Source organism: Thamnophis elegans, chromosome Z, assembly GCF_009769535.1.
Source record: "Thamnophis elegans isolate rThaEle1 chromosome Z, rThaEle1.pri, whole genome shotgun sequence".
Taxonomy (NCBI): domain Eukaryota; kingdom Metazoa; phylum Chordata; class Lepidosauria; order Squamata; family Colubridae; genus Thamnophis; species Thamnophis elegans.
This window is the reverse complement of record NC_045558.1, coordinates 40,338,182-40,358,231: the sequence shown is the minus strand read 5'-3', so window position 1 is coordinate 40,358,231 and position 20,050 is coordinate 40,338,182. Positions and strand designations below refer to the sequence as shown.

Here is a 20,050-nt window from a genome sequence, read left to right as displayed (position 1 = left end):
GTGATTTAAGACTCCTGCTAAGTGACTTAAAACCAGACATTGGGAAACTGGTATCACTTCATCAAGCCCATCCAACAACTATGGCAAAAAAAGTCATAAATTGATCATAATTTACTTAACCACTATATCATTTGGTGATGGAAATTCTAGTTGAACTGTGGTTGTAAATCAAGGATTACATGTATCATAATAATTTTATCACCAATTTACTGAATTGAGATAAATAGGATATAATGAATTTTCTATATGTTAGTTCTTTTTAAAGTCTTTCTGCTCACAGTAGAATACAGGTATTCCTTGACTGAAGTTAAGAATGCTGGGATTTACAATCCATGTCCAAATTTACAGCCATTGTGGTGCCATTTGTAGTCATACAACCAAAATTCTGCATTTAGAACCCACTTGCAAAAAGGACATCAACTTCTGCCACCTGCCTATCCTCACCCCATCTGTTCTCTTTTGATCACCTTTCATCCTGGCTGTGCCACCCAGCAGACACGTGCTGTCTTCTCGTTCCTATTGCAAAGTGTGGATGGCCTGGTTGCTGGACCAGACTCTGGCTAGGCTTCATGGGGGGATGCGAGGGGAAGCTAAAAGCAGCCTCTTTGCAAAGACCTTCTGGGCACAGCATAGCAACAGTGAATAACGGAATTGAATTCACAAAAGAATCGGGTCACATATTGTCTCATTTTACAACTGCACCTATTATTGACTGAAATTCCTGTCCCTTATGGCCATAAGGACTACCTGTATATAGCATTTGCTCTAGAAAAGGAGACTAAAGCAGACATATATGAAATATTTCAGCATTAATATTTCTTTGCAGAGGACTGAGCTATTTGTCCCAGTAGAGTTTACCGTGAAATATTTTGGGTGCCCATGTAAAATCTTACATTAACTTGAGGGGAGAAAGAGCTTCCATTATTATTTTATTCTGACCAAAAAGAAAAACCAGCATTAAAGACAAAAAAGCTTAATCCAAGAAATATTCCAGCTAACAGCAAATGCACAAGCTCTATCATGTTAAAAATGCCCATATGAATGTTAATTCTAGTACAGAACAGAATCCAAGTCAATTGATTTATAAACAAGTAAACTCAATTTACCTTATTTTTCGGAGTATAAGATGCTCCTTTTTTCCTCAAAATAGAGGCTGAAAATCTGGGTGCATCTTATACATTGAATACAGCATTTTTTGCCTCCTGAAGCCCTGCCCCCTTCACCAAAATGACCGTGCATACCCTTAGGAAGGCTTTCAGAGAGCTCCTGGGGGCTGGAGAGGGCAGAAATAAGCAAAAAAATGGGCCATTTCCCCCCCAACCCCCAGCAGCACTCTATAAGCCTCCATAAGGATATGCATGCAATTTTTTTTGACAAAAAACTGTTTGCTTGTTTTTGCCCCCCCCCTCCCCCGAAGCATTCTGCAAACCCTCCCAAGGCTATTCATGCTTTTATTTGGGGGGAAAAGGGGCCCATTTTCGCAAAAAAACAGGCTGTTTTTTGGAGGTTTGCAGAGTGCAAAAAGTTTTTTTTCCCTTTCGGAAAGTTCTGTAACTGATGAGAATTACATTGATCAACTGCTGTTCCAACAGAAACAAAGTCTTAAGGTTTGTCAGCGATTTCCTTCTCCAGCACATGGATAAATACACCTGGAAACATCTACCTACCTACCTACTCTCTTTCTCTCCCTACCTATCTACTGTATTTCTTTCTCTCTTTCTATTTCTCTCTCTACCCCTCTACCTACCTACCTACACACACCCTCTCTACTTATCTTCTGTATTTCTCTCTCTCTCTATCCCTCTACCTACTCTCTGTCTCCCTACCTAGCTACTGTATTTCTCTCTTTATCCCTCTATCTACCTACCTACCTACTCTCACCCCACCTAGTTACTGTATTTCTTTCTATCTCTTTCTATTTCTCTCTCTATCTCTCTACCTACTTACCCACCTACCTACAATATTCTCTACCTACCTACCTACCTACCTACCTACCTACCTACCTACTATATTTCTCTCTATCCCTCTACCTACCTACCTACTCTCTCTCCCTCTACCTATCTACTGTATTTCTCTCTGTGTGTCTCTCTTTCTATTTCTCTCTATCCCTCTACCTACCTACCTACACACACTCTCTCCATACCTACCTACTGTATTCCCCCTCCTCCATTTATCTACCTACCTACTGTATTTCTCTTTCTTTCTTTCCCTCTCTATCCCTTTATTTACCTACCTACTATTTTTTTAATTTGCCTCTTCAAAACCTTGGTGCATCTTATACTCCGAAAAATACGTTATACTTAAATCCTATTGGGAAATATAAACAACTGAAAAAAAAAGCTGGAATCTCCTCTAATGTTTTGTACAGTCTGTTCTTCTTTCATCAATGAAATTTAAAACTTTATGTTGACTGTGTGATGTTATAGAATACGTGTTCATTTAGAATGTATTAAACAATGATAAAATTCAGCAAAATAGTTAAACTGAAGCATTTTGCATTAAAATACTGATATACTAATTATTAGTATATTGGAAGAGGTTCCAATTTTTTTAAATTAGCACAGAGACTTAGTGCTTAGCATAGAGACTTGGGTTTAAATCAACTCTCATGCTTACATTCCATTACAACTACTCTAGGGATAAAGGATAAATAAAGCATTAAGTAGTTCTTTAAAATAGTATTTTATCTGACATGATGTACTTGAAGAGCAGCTGCAAGCCCTTTTGGTTTCAGTTATCAAAATTGGTTTTTCTTTATTCCTAGCAGAAATGCAATATAGCACTCTTTAACCTATGAGCATAACGGAGCCTCTCCAGGCCATGGTGGTAATAAAGAGGCTTTTACAATCTTTTTTTGTGTTGGTGGTTAAGTGAATATGCATTCATTAAGCAAAACCATTGTTTGTTATGAGCTCATTTTGCCCCAAACTGGAACCGAGTTCTAAGTATTTTTTGAAGGATTCCATCATAACTTAAAACTGGTGCTAAATGTTAAATCAAGGACTACCTGCACAAACTGAAACTGTATATAAATAATGCTGAAACTTCCCAAATAACTTTGAAATAAGTATTGCTTTGTTGTGATGGAAATAATTACAACATAGCAATGAAAATGTGTTTTCAGTTTGTCATCTCAGTTGATAAATTTTTTGTATGAAGATTTGGATGACAAATTGCTGGTAAATATATCTTCGTCTTATTTTGTCATCTGAAAAATTAGAGTAATAGCTTAAATATGAGAGTTCTCTGTTGCATTTTCTCAGCGTATTATCCTCTTTTGCTTAACTCGGTATGAGGCTTTACTCTTGTGTATGAACTGTGGAGGATACTAGTCATTTTAAGATATTAAGTAGAATGTTTTTCAATCCGCTTAAATTGTTAATGCTTTAAATAGTTCACTGCATACTATATCTTAAATACATTAGCAGATATAAAATACATACATAGGAAAAACAGTTTTTAAAATTTACTTCATATTAAGTTTAAAAAGTTACATAGGCATTTTATTTAGATTTTTATATATGTCCCTTCAATCAAATATATTAGATGCCAAAAACATTGTTCACAATATAGCAAATGCTGCTTTGTCTTTGCTAGTTCACTGAGCAAAACATATTTTTTTCTTTTATTTTTCACAATTCATTCCCAAATACCTTTCATATCCTTATGGATGAAATAAATTATTTTAAAATCAAAATTCTGCAAAATGGTGCTCATTCCCATTAACATTAAAATTGTTCCTACTTATACAAAAGAAATATTAAATATTATACTACTCTAATTCCTATGTCATCTTGTAACAACTCTAGTGATTGGTTCTACTCATTGGAACTATACTTCCAGGGAATAGAATCAATCACTTCCTACTGTAAAATTCAGGAAATAAACTCTACTTTAAAATTGTTTTGTTGCAGCTCCTGTAATCTTAAACTTGTAAACCAGCACAATATTACTGATGATGTTACTGCTTCACAAACTAAAAGCAAAACTACTCGGTTACAGTTGTATCAAAAACAGCAAATTTGAATAATCTTTTAGAAGAAGCATGTTCCCATGTAAAAGTTCAAAATGGCAATACTAAATTGTAAGCCTCATTAGATGGATCAGGCCAGGAAATCAATTCCATTAGAAGCCTACAACTACTTTTATTGAAATTAGCTATTATAGCAGAATCTTGTAAGTTTGATTATGCTGTACTTCCTGAACCTCCCTTTATACTTTAATGAATTAAGGAGGCATCTGTCTGAGCTATTTCTGAACGTTACCTGTCTGTTTTAGACTTCAAAAACACTCCAGTCCTTTGGGTAAAGAGGGCTCATAGCACTTCTTACATGGTCCTACTTGACTAGGATATCCTTTTGGATACGCTGAGAAGATTGGGCGCAGATGGCACAGTATGGTTCATCTCCTTTCCGCAGGATTGATTCCAATCTGTGTTAATCGAGGAGGAAAGATTCCATCCTTGGCACCTATCGTGGGCTGCTGCAGGGTTCAGTGCTCTCTCCTCTACCTCATATAGATGTTAAAAAGGAGAGAGCACTGAAATCTACATATGAGGTATCAGTATCCTGATGATATCCTACTTTTAAGTGTCTACCCTGGTGAATTAAGAAATCCCACGAATGTCTTAAACCATTGCTTGGGGACTGTTAGGGATTGGGTGGGAAACATCAGGTTTCAGCTGAACTCTTGACAATCAGAAAGGCTCTGGGTTTGGGGATTGAGTGATTCCAAGATTATGCTACCTTTGGTTTTCAATCAGGTTGCAATGTTCTAGTGGACGTTCTGGAATCTTCTTAGACTCATGACTTCTTGAAGAACAAGTGGTAGTTGCAGCTGGGAAGACTATTCCTGGATCAGGAGACTCTGCCCATAATGATACATTCCCTAGATAGCTCCATATTGGATTACTGTAACACTTTCTACAAAGAGCCGCCCTTGAAGATATTTAGAAGCTTCAACTGATGCAGAATGCTGTGGTTTGGGCAGTTATGTATGCTTCTAGAACATCCCATGTCAAACTGGCTTTGATTGCCAGTTTGTTTTCAGGCCGAATTGAAATTTCTGGTTTTAAAGCCTTTCATGATCTGAGGGATTGCTATCTTTGCCAACTTGTGTAACATTCTCTCCTCAAAGGTTTGGTTAACGTCATTGATTTTGGTGTTCTCTAGTTTCTTAGGTCATCAGGTTTGGGATCCCAGGGAACGAGGAATATGGTCAGATGGTTACACTACTGTGAGAGAGATATTCTCTTTCTCCATACCTTGAGTTTAGATATCTTAATCAAGTAACATTATTTTTAGTCCTGATTTTTATATATTTATACGATTGTTTTTATGTATGTTGCTTCATTAGATTATTGTACTCTGCTCAGTCCCTTTAATGAGATAGGCATCCACGTAAATTTAATAAATATAAAATAAACACCAGAAGAGAGAATTGCAGGAAGGAATTTGAAAGCCCACCCCTTTGTACTTTTTATATACTTTATTGCCAAATCATAGTTCATCTCTGCGTCAGAATTATCTTACTAGGTATCCGTTGTGTTCTAGTCATTTTGAATGCGTAGTTTGTATATTGCTATGGATTTGGATTATTTGCTGACCTTTTTTTAGCACTGTTTTCTCATTGACTCACATAGAGCTTTGGAGGAAGATGAAATTAAAAATTACTCATCTTACAATGAGAAAAGAGAATTAATAATGTTCTTTTCTAGTGTTCCAAATTACAGACTTTATGATTAGAAAAGCACTTCTGGATCAGAAAATGGATACCATTTTTCTATCTGGGACTAAAAAGTGCTTGTTTTCAGGAATCCATTACAACTATTCCTTTTATGTTGATATTTTCTCAGCATTGTATTTTATTTATATTCAAAGATTGCATTGATTAGAGTCATGATATATGTTTTCTAAAGATAACATTAGGCCTAGAGAGAAAGATGGTTGAAAATGATCCTTGGGAAATGAAGTTGATAATTTGTATTAATGTCATTTTCAGTTACCTTAAATACAATGCTCAGGATAATCCTTGCTTGAAACAGATGTAGCCATATGTTTTTTCACTCGCCACAGTCATTTGAACCTTCATTCGGGCATTTCCTACTGATTTTCCTAAAGATCCTGTGATATAAAACCATACTGAAAAATTAGCACTTTTGTTTTAATGATTACAACTCTTGCAGGGCTTGGGTATGCAAACTATATGCTAAAACAGCCTATATATATTTTAAGGACCAAATAAACCAAATATAAAAACATAAATATCGTGTAATAATATATTTGGTTAGGGATCATAATTACTAAATAGATATTAGATCAGATTTTCTTTTTATTGCAAAGGGGTCCTGTGGATTATATAGGTAGAAGATGGATGATAGTTTTTCAATATTTATTTAAAAAAATACTTGTGGTTTATGTGAGATTTATGCTGTGAGGAAGAGATGGAAAGCTCTCATCAACATATGAAATGAGGGCAAATCCCACTCCCTTATAGCATTAAATTACCTAGATTGGTAATGAAGTGTCTGCAAAAAAACAACCAGGCTCAGAGGATACCAAGGACCTACACAATATATATGTAGTTTTTAATAGTGATAAGTGTGAGCACTATTTTGAAGTCCTGGTACAATTGTGCTTCAATGCACATGGTTATTAAATGTTTTAAAAAATGGCAGGAGATCATTGTGAATAAAAATGGAGAAGTTAACAAATTCTGAAGTTTCCCTTCAGAATTCCCTTCCCTTATGTTTTTTTTCTATTCCTTTCTTCTGCCTTTTTCATCTTTAATTTTCATGACAGAAATTTTTAGTTACTTCAGTATAGAAAATGTGATTGGTAGATTTAGATGTAAGTCCCTGTCAGTAGATTTCAAAGGCAGCATAATTAATTCCGATGTATTTGCCTAAGAGGAACTGGGGCTTCTGTTTCTCTAATAGAACTCCACTATGAAGACTGGAAATCATTTTTGAAATTGAATCAAAAGCATCTGTGTTACACCACAGTGAGAATTAAAAAAAATTAAGTGTGTGCCTTGGGCATGTCTAAAGGAGCTATTTGGATTCTATCCAAATTGTACTAGCCATAATTAAGCAAACAAAAAGACTTGCATGTTCCTACTATGATGTTTTATTTTTTTTGAACATAGTAAGAAACACTGGAACCAGATTATTTAGGATGTGGTACTTATTGATAAATGCTTTGAATTGTGTTCAGAATACATAAGCAGTCAGTGCAGCTGTTTCAGAAACACAGATGATTCCATGTACAGAAAAATATAATATAACCCCATTACTGTCACATTCTGGACCAGTTGAAGTTTCACACAATAGTTCAGTACTTGCTCAGTGTCACTCACATTATCCATCTAAGTGTAACCTGTGATCTCTTCTCCTCCCAAGTCCTAAAACTAGAAAAAGATAATGCAGTTAAACAAATAAATCAAAACCAGTGTATTTGTTCATTGATTTATTGAGGAAAATGATCCAAAACTACGTATTTGTTGTGTGTTGCAAAGGTATGTGACCCTGCAGGAATGCAGGGAGTCCTTGATTTACAACAGTTCATTTAGTGACCATTCAAAGTTACAACAACATAGAAAACTATTGCTTTTGCACTTAACGACCGTTGCAGCATCCACATAGTCACATGATCAAAATTCAGACACTTGGCAACTGATATGATGGATACAGTGTCCTGGTATCATGTGATCACTTTTTATGACCTTCACTGGGGAAGCCTGATTCACTTAACAACCATGTTACTAATTTAACAACGGCAGTGATTCAGTTAATTGTGGCTTGTAAACTGGGGCAAAGCTCACTTAACTATCTTGCTTAACAACGTAAATTTTGACTCAATTGTGCCTGTAAGTCAAAAATTACCTGTATCAGGTCATTTAAAGGTGAAATTAGAGACAATTAGAGAATGATTAAAGACAAAGAAAGTTTGGAATGATAGGTTAAAATCCTGATATTAATCATATGGAAATGTTTTATGGAAGGACCTGAAGCCCATAATTGAGTTGAAGCTGTTTTTCATAATACTGCTTCCCAAGAGGTCACACTGCTTATAATACTGAAAGCAAAGGTTCACATATCTTTGCTATACAGAAATATAAAGCTTTGGAGCATTTTCCTCAGAAAATCAATGAACAAGCATGTTTTTAATTTATTCATTTAATTTGTTTAGTTTTAAGACTTGTGTAGAGAATAGATTATGCTTTACATAATTTTTATGCAGACATATTGATGTAAAAGGTTCACAAATTTTTAAAAACCATGATAGATTCAGTTGGTACAACAGCCTAGAGCATCAAAAGTATACCTGCATTGAGTTATGCCTGAGCAATCTGATGCGATCACTAGCCAACAGATATAAACTGCTAATTTCTTCCTTTTAATAAAGATAGTATCTTATCACAAGAATCTTGAACTCCTATAACCGTGATAGCAAACCTATGGCACACATTCCAGAGGTGGCACACAGAGCCCTCTCTGTGGGCACATCCAGCATCGCCAGCTGCTCTTCTGGTTTCCGGTGTGCACATGTGCCAGCCAGTTGGTCTTCATGAGCGCTGGAGCGCCTGAAAATAGCCCGGAAAAAAATGGTCCAAAAGGCCATTTTGGGGGCATTTTTCAGACCATTTTGGGGGCCAAAAAACAGGCATTCGCACGCTGGCCAGCTGGTTTTGGGTTTTTGGTGCTCCGGCAAATGCGTGCACACATGTTCCGGTTTGGGCACTTGGTGCCAAAAAGGTTTGCCATCAATGTCCTACAACTTCATTTCCCTTCTGATGCTGGCAATGACATCAGGGCGCAAAAATACAGCCAGAGCAACCAAAAAAATTTTTGATCCAAATGTTTGGACTGATTTAGTCCTTCTATGGCCTGTTTTGAATACAATACAAAATAAATATCTACTGATTATAACCCACAGATTAATGAAAAGCAATTCCTAGATGAAGTCTCCTAGAAATATTACAAGAGTTTTGGAGGGAAAAAAGAAAGAAGCAAAGCAGATTTATCTGACAACCTGTGTACTAGGGCTCCCCAACTTCCGGTCCGTGGACTGGCAGCAACCCACAGCATGCCAGAGACCAAAAAAAAAAAAATTGAAGCCCCATCTGTGGGACACAGGCAGCACATGAAACCACCCCCCTCTGGTCCACAGAAAAATCTCTCCACCGAACTAGTCCCTGGTGCCCAAAAGGTTGGGGGCCACTGCTGTATACCAAATCCCAAGAAAACATGCAGAAGTTTTACAGTGACACCTTTTCAATCCTATTCACAAAGAAGGGCTTGGCTAAATTACCTCCCATAGAACAACTAATAAAATTTGCAGTGTACATTATGATTGACTATACACCTGCTGTCCTTTTAGAATTGTTATTGGGTATAGTTTTGTTTCAATATATCAACATTGGGATAATTTTTGATTTCTGTACTTAATTTGGTACAAACATTTAGGAGTGGTATAATTTCTGCTTTCGAAAAATCCTCATCACACAACTGCGTGCATAAGACCCCCCCCCCCAAGTTATACATCTTTAAGACATTGTGTATTTAGAGAAGAAAGGGTTTATTGCAATTATGAATTAATATTGCAATGTATAAAATCAAGCCTAAAACATTTATATGAAACTGCTGATTAAAGGTGAATAACGTAATTAAAAGTGCATTATTGTAACAAAACAACTATTGAATGTTTATCAACTACACACACACACACAAACATACAAAATTGATAAATTTATTAACGGAGATAGTGAAACATTGTATGAAAAATTCTTCACTTCTCAAATTACAATGATTGTAACTCATTTAGCATTAATTATTTTGGTGTCCTTAAGTTTGATCTGACTACTGGTGTCTGTATGGACAAATGCCTTCCATCTTGACTGGTCCTTGTGATGATCCACAGCTCTTTTAGGATATTTCCACTGATATAATTGATCCCATTTGTTTATCTTCTATGTTGTCTTTGTTCTTTACTTCCCTTAGTAGCTTACCAAGCATAGTTCTTTTTTGTACTCCATGCATTCACATTATGTGGCCAAAAGAATGTGAGTTTCTGCTTGCTAATAATTTTTCTCAAGGGAGCAGTCAGTCTTTTATTTCCCTCAGGACTGAAACATTGGCTGTCCTTGTTGTGTTCCTGTTCCGTGGTACTCTTAGTAACCATCTCTAAACAATAATTGAAAGTTCTGTCTCTCCTTTCTATTTCTCAATGTCCAGTTTTCATAGCCATACATGACTGCAGGAAAGACTGTTGTACAAACAATTCTGTCATAGGAGAATCTTTATGCTTTGTCATCTCATCTAAGATTGTTACATCTTCCCTTATATACAAATCTCTTATTTTACTTCAGCATATTATTTAGCTGGTTGTTGTTCTTAAACACAAGAAAACAAGTGCCTAGCCCTAAATTTCTTTATCACCAACTTAGTCCACTAAATAAGCATACTTTAAACCAGTGGTCCCCAACCTTTGTGATAGCAGAGATGGGTTTCATGGAAGACAGTAATTCCACCGACCAGGTGGGTAGGATTTTGCACCTAGATTCTGCGGATGTGTAGATTAAGCTTTGCTTAGTCACGCGCCGCTTGTGCTGCCTTGTTCCTAACCTTGTCTATGGTCTGGAGGTTGTGGAGCCCTGGTTTATACTATTTATAGAATAATATTTATCCTTCAGTTCTATGAAGAAAAAAAATGTCTCACACACACACACACACACACACACATATATAGAGAGAGAATGAATCAAACTCACAAATAATAAATTACTCAAACTATACCAGGCTGCAGATTGCAGTAGTGCTGTTTCAGAAATGCATAGTTCTTTAATGACAAAGCCTGTCTAGATAGACGGAGCCACTTTGGAGATCATATAAGCCTTTTAAATGGCAATAGACTAATGAAGCTGATCTAGAAATTAATGTGAACGTTGCAAGTACTTAACATCAAGGAGCTTTCCAGAGATTAATGAAGTTCTCTGAAGTGGTTTTTCTGCTTTAAAAATGACCATCAAGGAAAATAACACTTTATTTTCAAGCTATACATTGTATTTAAGTTAAATGAGAATTGACAGTTCCCCAGGGCTGAACCTGTAGCAGATATTTTATTTTTCCTTCTAGACTGTCTGCCATCAGCTAACTTATAGGAAGAAATTTAGACGAGAGGGAGCAGCCAAGAAAATATTATATTTTTATAAGTATAAATATAAGTAAAAATAAACATTTTTATCAGTATATTAACCCGTATTGTATAGCTGTAGTATATAAGGGATGTGATGGCTCAGTGGCTAAGATGCTGAGCTCGTTGATCAGAAAGTTCGGCAGTTTGGTGGTTCGAATCCTTAGCGCCGTGTAACGGGATGAGCTCCCGTTATTGTCCTAGCTTCTGCCAATCCAGCAGTTCGAAAGCATGTAAAAATACAAGTAACAAAATAGGGATCACTTTGGTGGAAAGGTAACAGCGTTTCGTGCGCCTTCGGTGTTTAGTCATGCCAGCCACATGACCACGGAAACGTCTTCGGACAGTGCTGGCCCTTTGGCTTTAAAACGGAGATGAGCACCGCCCCATAGAATCAGGAACAACTAACACATATGTGCAAGGGGAACCTTTACTTAGTATTATTATACTTCCCATCTTCTCTATTGGTATCATTATTATGGTTATTACTCTATTGCTTTACATGTACACAGGACTTTTGCAGGGGAGACAAATTCCCTTTGTGTCTAATCACACTTGGCCAATAAATTCTCTACTCTATTCTACTCTACCCTTCACTCTATTCTACTCTATTCTACATTATTATGATGTTGTATTGCATCTAGAAAGATGTACATAAATTTAATTGTTTTTTAGGATAGATAGATCAGAAATTCAAATAAATACTGGGTGGGTTGGTTGTTATTTTCAGAACTCTTAATATAAGCTTTTGTAAAAACTTAAGTTTCATGTAATTAATGCTAGCTAGAATTTCTTAATTTATTTTTGTCTTGAAATGTTGATGCTTTTTCATACATTTATGTAAAAGAGCAGGCTGTCCAGAAAATAGCAAGCACCTGTGCTGCTGTTGTCCTGTCTCTTTAAATTCCCTCCCAGGCCAGCACTGCAACCTTGACTATAAAAGCTGTGCTCAGAGACAGCTGGTCGTGGTGTGTAGGAGACACTGAGAAGAAGGTATGTTTAAGTAAAATGGTCTGAAGCAGCTAGGAGGAGAGAATTTTCTCTAGAATATTCACTGAAATAGTAGAACTCACAAGGGGTAATACCTGGAGTTGTTGAGTAATAATAGTGAGGAAAAATGGAGTAGTAGTGAGTAGTGATCAATAAATGTGAATAGATTTGTGTGTGTTTGTTAGAAACTTGGTTTTTGGTCTGGTTTTGTGTTTGGAGACCAGTAAATTGGATATAGTTAAAATGTGACAAATTAGGAATATTCAGCATGTATGTATGTGTATATGTGTGTCTATGTATGTATGTATGTATGTATGTACGTACGTATGTATGTATGTATGTATATATATAAAGATTAGATTAGTAAAAATAACTACTGATAGTACAGAATTTAGTACTAGCTATATCTTCTAAAACTTACTGAGGGTTGTTTCTAACTGAATTTTATGTAGTAGATGTAATATGTAATAGAATGTACATTTCAAAATATTTTTTCAAGGATTTTGTTTTGTTTCAAAACATTGATATCTATTATATGCAGTGTGTTCTACTTTTATGTGTATTTATGTATGACTTAAAATGCATTTATTTTTTAGATGGTGCTATATAGCATGATTACATGTTTTAGCAGGTCCTGGAAGTTACATGGTACATGAGTTTGTTTGAGTGTAGATAATTTCATTTTTGGCAAAAGCAGCTATGAGATGAGTAAAAAAACAACGATGAGAATTGTAAGATCTTGCTGTATTGTTGGAGATAAAAAGCTTTCATATCTAGATGTGTGTTTAAAAACAGATAAGAATGTAATAGCCAATCAAAATATGAGAGACATGTAATCTTAGAAATTTAAGTGCTAATTAAATGGATGCCATTTTGGGAACTTATACGTGGCAATGACTTACAAATTATTGTTTGTAAGTTCCCAGAATCATCTAAAGTTAGTGGGCAACCATATAAACCCTTTAAATAAATAAATAAACTTTCATAAGAAGCAGTTAATTGCATATTTAAACAATATGCATGGGGAAGTTATATTAAAAGAAATGCATTTTTAGAAATCAATATTAGTACGGCAATAAAACATTATGAAAAGCAGTATCTTAGAATACAGTCCATTCTGTTGGATATTTTTAAAGAAGCTTGAGATAAGACATATTATTTTCTGTCATAATATTTTTCCCATATATTTAGAAATAACCAGTAGTGCTTTAACTTTACAAATTGTCTTAAATAACAATCTTTCTCTCTCCCCCCCCCCCCCCAACTTCTGTCACTAGGAGTCGAAAACTTCAAATCCGAAATATTCCACCACACTTGCAGTGGGAGGTAGGCATTCATCTTTAAATTTTACATTTTCAACCTGTTTATAAGAGGATAAATTGGTAGTATGTCTTTTGCCTACCAATTTGTCTCTTGTTCTCTCACTTCTTTCTCTTCTAACTCTTAGCATATGCAAAATTTGACAAGAACTGTTTTTTGTTCTTGAGATGTTAATTTACAACTTTGAACCATAGAAACATCCAAATATTTATTTCAATTTTAATTTAATTTAATTTAATTTATTAGATTTATAGGCCGCCCAATCCCGGAGGACTCATTTGGACAGTTGAAATTAAATGGAGGGCAATTGGAGTTAAAATGTTTTCAGAGTTTTATAATGCAACCCTAGGTGAATGGTAACCTTCTTATTTATTCCCACTTTAGTGCTTTCCTAATCTTTAGAAACATGAACATTGTGATGGAATTCGTATAATTAGTTTTCTGTCTCTAAATGTTTTCAAAGTACCGTGCTGGCTGGAGATTTTATAAAATCAGGATGGCAATTATCACAAGAATATGAGGGTACTTTTCTATTTGGGCCTCTTTCTCATGCTGTAGTTCTCCCAGATATAATTTGTAAAATTTATATTCATTTGCCTAAATAATTTATTTGATAGGTTTTGGATGCTAAAGAGCTGTTGAAGTCTTTGAATATTTTTATATATCAAAAATATCTCTATTATTCCCCACTTTTCCCCATTTTTAGTGGGTCTATACAGTATAATAATAGTAGGATGATATTTTAGCTGTGTAAGTAAAAGTAAAATATTTAAAGTGTCTGGAGGGGAAAATAGATTTTTTCATATAATAGAGAAAATACATTGGAGCAGTTGCCATTAAAAATTCTTACAGAAAAAAAGGTAAAAGTAGTGTGACATAGTGGGAAAAGAATTAAATTTTAGATGAAAGAAAATTCATAAAATAAAGTTAGTGTACATACAGTTTCATTGAATATAGGCAAGGAAGTACCCACAGGTGGTGCTTTAGCTATATTTATATGCTAAAGCTTTAATAGAGAAATGTGATTTGTTACTGACAGATTACTTTTAGAATTCATGGAATTGTAAGAGATTGTGTATATACATTCCATATACAAACACACCATTTAAATAACTGATTTTAATGCTGTGAATTAAAATCTCTACTAAATCTTAGAGATTTGAAATAAATACACCATATATTATTACTTCTACATAATATAGGTTAAATATGGTGTGTTCAACAAATCAGGAATCATAAAATCACTTTGATTTGTTTACTGAACAACATTTCAACATTCCTCAGTTTGATCATGAGTACCCAATGTCAATGTTCCCTTTAATTATTTTTCAGTGCAAGCAGAAAAGTATAGTGTTTGAGCGGCACATTTTCATGCCTGAGCACCTGAATTTTTTTCACAGATGTCACCTAAGACAACAACGAAATCAGTATTATTTGAAACTCAAAGTTATGTTTATTCAAGGTACCCACTTAATTAAGTGTTATATAATATCAGTATCACTTAACAACACTCCTGCTTAGCAACCGAAATGTTGGCTCAGAAACTGGCATTTGAAGCATGCAAGTCTTAAAGCTGTCAAGTTACAAGACCCTTGCACCCCTAAATCCTTTAGAAAAAAAAACCTGACAGCTTTAAGACTTGTGGACTTCAACTCCTCCAGTCATGTTGTTCTTTCGCCTCGGCGCTGCTCTAGCTACCTCCGTCTGGACCTGGCAGCTGCAGCAATGCCATCAGCTTGGATCTGCTCCATCTTTGGTTTTTTCACCAGGGGCAGGGCCGTCGCTGAAGATGCCAATGAGCCCCCCCCCCCCCCACCAGAATAACTGCTGCCACCTCCTCCTCCTCCAACCAGCACCACCACATTTGCTACTGGGCGCTGTAGCTGAGGTAAAGCCGCCAAAGCTCCCGCTGGTGCCCGTGGAAGTGGCGGCGGTGCCTCCCCTCCGCTTGGAGCACCTGAGCTGGGCACCGTGTTACCCCTGCCCCCTCCTCCTCTGCCATGCTTTTGAGAAGCCATGGGGCCTTTTTTCCCTGTTCCCGCCCCCTTCACTGCCTTCCTACTGGCTCCCGTGATGGCACCGCCATCAGGTTCCTCCTTGCCACCTCACCTTTGCCAGCACTCAGGCGCCCTTTTCCCCTCAGCTGTCGGTTCGCACCTGCCGTCCAGCTCCTGCCCCGCAGGAAAAGAAGGCATCATGGCTCCTCAAAAGCATGGCGGAGGAGGAGGGGGCAGGGGTAATGCAGGAACCAGGTCAGGTGCTCCGAGTGGAGAGGGAGGCGCCACTGCCATATGTGGGGGCACTGGCAAGAGCTTTGGTGGCTTCACCTCAGCCACAGTGCCGGATGCAAGCAACTAGGAGTGGCCGCCCACAAAGGAACTCCCCGGGCTTGCTTTGCTGAACATGGGGCGACTGGCGGTAGTTTGAGCGGGTGTGGCTGGCGCAAACTACCATCAGTCACCCCGTGCTCATCAAAACAAGTCCGGGGAGGTCCTTTGTGGGCGGGCGGTTGTAGCCACCTGCAGAGGACTTCCCTGCGATTGCTTTGCTGAACACGGGGCGACTGACGGTAGTTTTATTTTCTCTTTTTTTCTTCTTAATTTTAGTGTAAAATATAAACTGAATAGATTAATTGTAGAGATACACCAAAGTGAGGAGTAGAGGGAAAGAAGAGGGAGAAGTAAAGAGGGAGTGAGAGGGGAATGTAAGGAGGGTGAGATGGAGGGAAGGGGAGATGTCTGAGGGGGAAGGGAAGTAGAAGAGGGGAATGTTGGAGGGGAGAAATGAAAGTTGGAGGGGGAGAAGAAAGGGTGTATGGGGGATTGAAGTGTTATGTTGGTTTTTTATGGTTGATTTTTTTTTGTTATGCACAGTATATAAGTGATTGTATAAAATGAAAATGAAAATGAAATAAAACAGTTTAAACACAAACTAAAACAAGTCCGGGGAGGTCCTTTGTGGGCGGGCGGTTATAGCCACCTGCAGAGGACTTCCCTGCGATTGCTTTGCTGAACACGGGGCGACTGACGGTAGTTTGAGCGGCGCAGCTGGCATCTAGGAGGTCCCAGGAGACCGGCCGTGCCACGTAAGCTCCTGCCGCCATCACTACCCCTCCACCACGCCTGTGCTAACCCTAACCAGGACAGAAAATCTGAGGCCCCTCAGCTTCCAGAGCCTGTGACATTAGAAATCACTGCGCGGCAGTTGGAAACTGCTGCGTGGTGTTTTCGTGTCATGTCCGCGGCCGCGCAGCCAGGCAGCTTAGAGGGAACATTGCCCAATATCTATATTGGGCATATACAATTAGCAGTATTACTTCCTGATTCATGATGCTTTATTTCACCCGCCTGTGTCCACGGCAGCCCGCCAGCAGAGCTGGGTCTTTCGCCCGCCTCTGCTGGCGGGCTGCAGCAGACACAGAGGTGGGAGAAAGAAAGTGGCAGCCCACCAGCACTGGCTGGCGAAAGTCACTTTCTTTTGCCCGCCTCTGTGTTTGTGGCAGCCTGCCAGCAGAGGTGGGTCTTTCACCCGCCTCTGCTGGTGGGCTGCCGCTTTCTTTTGTCGGCCTGTGCCCACGGCAGGCCGCCCGCACAGGCCAGCGAAAGTCACTTTCTTTCGCCTGCTTGTGTCTGCGGCAGCCTGCCAGCAGAGGTGGGTCTTTCGCCCGCCTCTGCTGGTGGGCTGCCGTGGACACAGAGGCGAGCAAAAGAAAGTGGCAGCCTGCCAGCACAGGCCGTCAGGCTGTCAGAGCTCAGGCGGGCGAAAGAAAGAAAGCACTTTAGCCAGTTGGGTGTCAAGGGAGAGGAGAGAATGCTCAGGCATTTTCCAGAATGGGAGGAGGGAATGGTCACACGTGGGTTTTATCACAGCCTGATTGGTCCAAGGCTGAGAGGAAATCTATAAATACCGGTGCCTGTCCATTGCTAGCCCAGATTCTCTCTCAGCCTGGTCCAAGCTGTAGAGTAGTTGGATAGGTTCTGTTTGTTTTCTCCTTTTGGGTGAGTTCTATTCAATCTGATTCCTATTTGGCTAATTGGGCACTTTAAATTCAAATTCTAAATTGATCTGCTGCGGCCCCAAGGGACAGATCTCTGCCTCGGGCGGCTGGGGGAGAGCCCAGTGGGGCACCAGTCTCCCCCCCGCAGGCCAGGAACCTTTGCCCGTCCCCGGGTGCGGGGGTGCGGTTCCATTCAAACTGCTTCGTTCAAACTACTTGAAGGGGCTGGTTTTTTGCAGCATTCAAACTGCTTCGTTCAAACTACTTGAAGAGGCTGTGTTTTTGCAGCAGGAAAGTGAAAGTGAAACTTTAAGCCTCGAGGCTCCAGCGTGCAGATCGCTCCGGAGGGGGCCCCTCGCTGCAGGCTTCCTTTGTTTGTGTTGCCGGGGAGACAGAGCAGGGGGGGAGAGCGGCTCTCCCTGCTCAATTTAAAGTGAAGCCGGCTAGAAGCCTGGCTGGGCTGCTGGTGATTATTTCCAGCCCTTTTCTCCCGCGCACGGAGTTCCGGTGGCCATTTTGGAGGCTGCCACGTGCGTGAGGCCTTGCCTTATTGACGGGCCTAGTGCGGCCTAGTGAGAGGCCTTGAGCCTAGGTCTCCCCACAGGCTTCAGGCCCTGGTCTCAGGTGGGACTTTGGAGGCCGATTCCTGCTCCTTTCGTCAGACACGTGAGTGGGGCATGGACGAGGGAGCGGAGATTCCCCAGGGGCAAGGGGCAGGCCCTACTGGGAGTGAGGAGGCCTTGGATCGGGAGGTGGGGAGGGGGGCTCCCCCTCAGAGATCCCTTTCTTCAAGGCGCCCCTCCAGTTCTGTCTCTAGGGATGAGGCAGCTCGCCATAGGGCGCTGGAAAGGACCTTTGCCAGGGCAGAAAGGCAGGCCCAGTCCTCCAAGCCTTTATCTAGGGACAGATCCAGGTCCCGTTAGGCCCATTTCAGAAAGGTCTCTACTTAGAGGTTTTAGCCCGGCTTCTTCATGCAGCTCCCCTGGTAGGTCGCAGGCCTTCTCCAGGAGGGGGCGTTCTCCATCCCCCATAGATGATCCTCTGGAGGGCACATCCAGAGGCCCCTGTTCCCCCCAAAGGTTGGCTCCTCAGGGCCCTGCTTCTACTTATGGGGATGTGGAGGATCTGGATAATCTCCCTGAAGGGATTAAGAGGCTTATTTCGGCAGCCATCACTCGGGGCATTGCCCAGCGGGACAAAGGCTCCCTTTACTCTAGGCATGGGGGGCTGAACAGGGCTCAGTTTCGGGCTTCCTCCCCTTCCATGATCAGTGAGGCTTCCTTCCTGGGTGGGGGGGAGTTACCCCAGGAGATGGGATTCTCAGATGATGAGAATACCACTGTTTCGGAGGAGCCTTCTTCTAAGGTCCTATTTATGCCCGCCTTGTTTAAAGTTCTCTTGGATAAGGCGAGGCACACCACCAAGGTCGGAACTGGGGATCCCTCTGTGCCCCCCCCAAGGGATCCCGACATGGTCATGTTCTCTGCCACGGCCACCAACAAGGAAGAGATCCCTGCCCCTCCCTTGTTCCTAGAGGTTCTGACCGACCAGTGGGCTAAACCTTCCACTTTCTCTTCTCCAGGTAGTACCGACCGTCGGCATTATAACATGGAGCAAACCTTTGCTCAGGCCATTCAGCTCCCGACGGTTGACACCCCTGTGGCCGCATTGGTGTCCTCCTCCCCGGTGGTGTCGGGCGATGCGGCAGATAAGATGAAGCCGGAGGATAAGCGCGCAGAGCTTACGTTGCGGAAGAACTTCAACGCCACAGTGTGGGCCATTAAGGCGGCGGCCTCGGCTTCCTACTTTAATCGTGCCACGGTCATGTGGCTCAAGAAGCTGCAGGCACACATTCCCATACAGGAGGACCGGATCCATCAGGATCTGGTCAAGATTCTGGCGGCGTGTCAGTTTTCAGCTGATGCGACCTTGGACACGGTCAGGTTTGCTTCTAGCGCCCTGGCCACCTCGGTCACCTCCCGTAGGCTCCTGTGGTTGCGCCATTGGCAAATGGACAACAAGGCGAAATGGGATTTGGCGGCTGCCCCCTTCAAGGGGCCCGATCTCTTCGGGGAGGCTCTTACTCGCATCCTCGTGGAGGATAAGGACAAGAAGAAGGTCCTACCCTCCACGGCTAAGAAGGCCGAGAACAAGTCACGTCCCTTCCGTAGGCAACGGTATAGGGCCCCTAACTTCGGCTATAACCAGCGCTTCTCTTCTTTCTCTTCTGACAGGCATTTCTTGGGGCAGCCCTTCCAGGACAGGAGCCGTTTCCAGGGCCAGGCTCGGCGGCCCTTTCGGGGGGGAGGCGGCCGTCCCTTCCGCAGGGGGAAGTGACTCGAACCCGAGTGATCCCATCGGCGGCCGCCTCGCTCTTTATGCGGACCGGTGGGACGACATCACGTCGGACGCCTGGGTTCGAGCCACGGTTCGTTACGGGCTCAGGTTAGAATTTCTCTCCACTCCTCCAAATCTCTTTCGGTCGTTCCCTCCATCCCGGAGTCGAGAGCGCCGCCGCCTGATGAGTCAGGCGATCGCCCACCTCCTCGAA

The 20,050-nt window shown here is 40.5% G+C and overlaps 1 protein-coding gene across 4 annotated transcripts in view; it reads left to right on the top strand.

Annotated features, from left to right (window-relative positions):
• The window catches only part of IGF2BP3 (insulin like growth factor 2 mRNA binding protein 3), an 86,065-nt gene that overhangs the window by 18,708 nt on the left and 47,307 nt on the right, over window positions 1-20,050 (top strand). For all 4 annotated transcript variants that reach the window (XM_032237150.1, XM_032237148.1, XM_032237149.1 and 1 more), the window contains one exon: window positions 13,460-13,508. In XM_032237150.1, coding sequence (XP_032093041.1) covers window positions 13,460-13,508 — 49 coding nt within the window. The remainder of the gene's footprint in view (window positions 1-13,459; window positions 13,509-20,050) is intronic.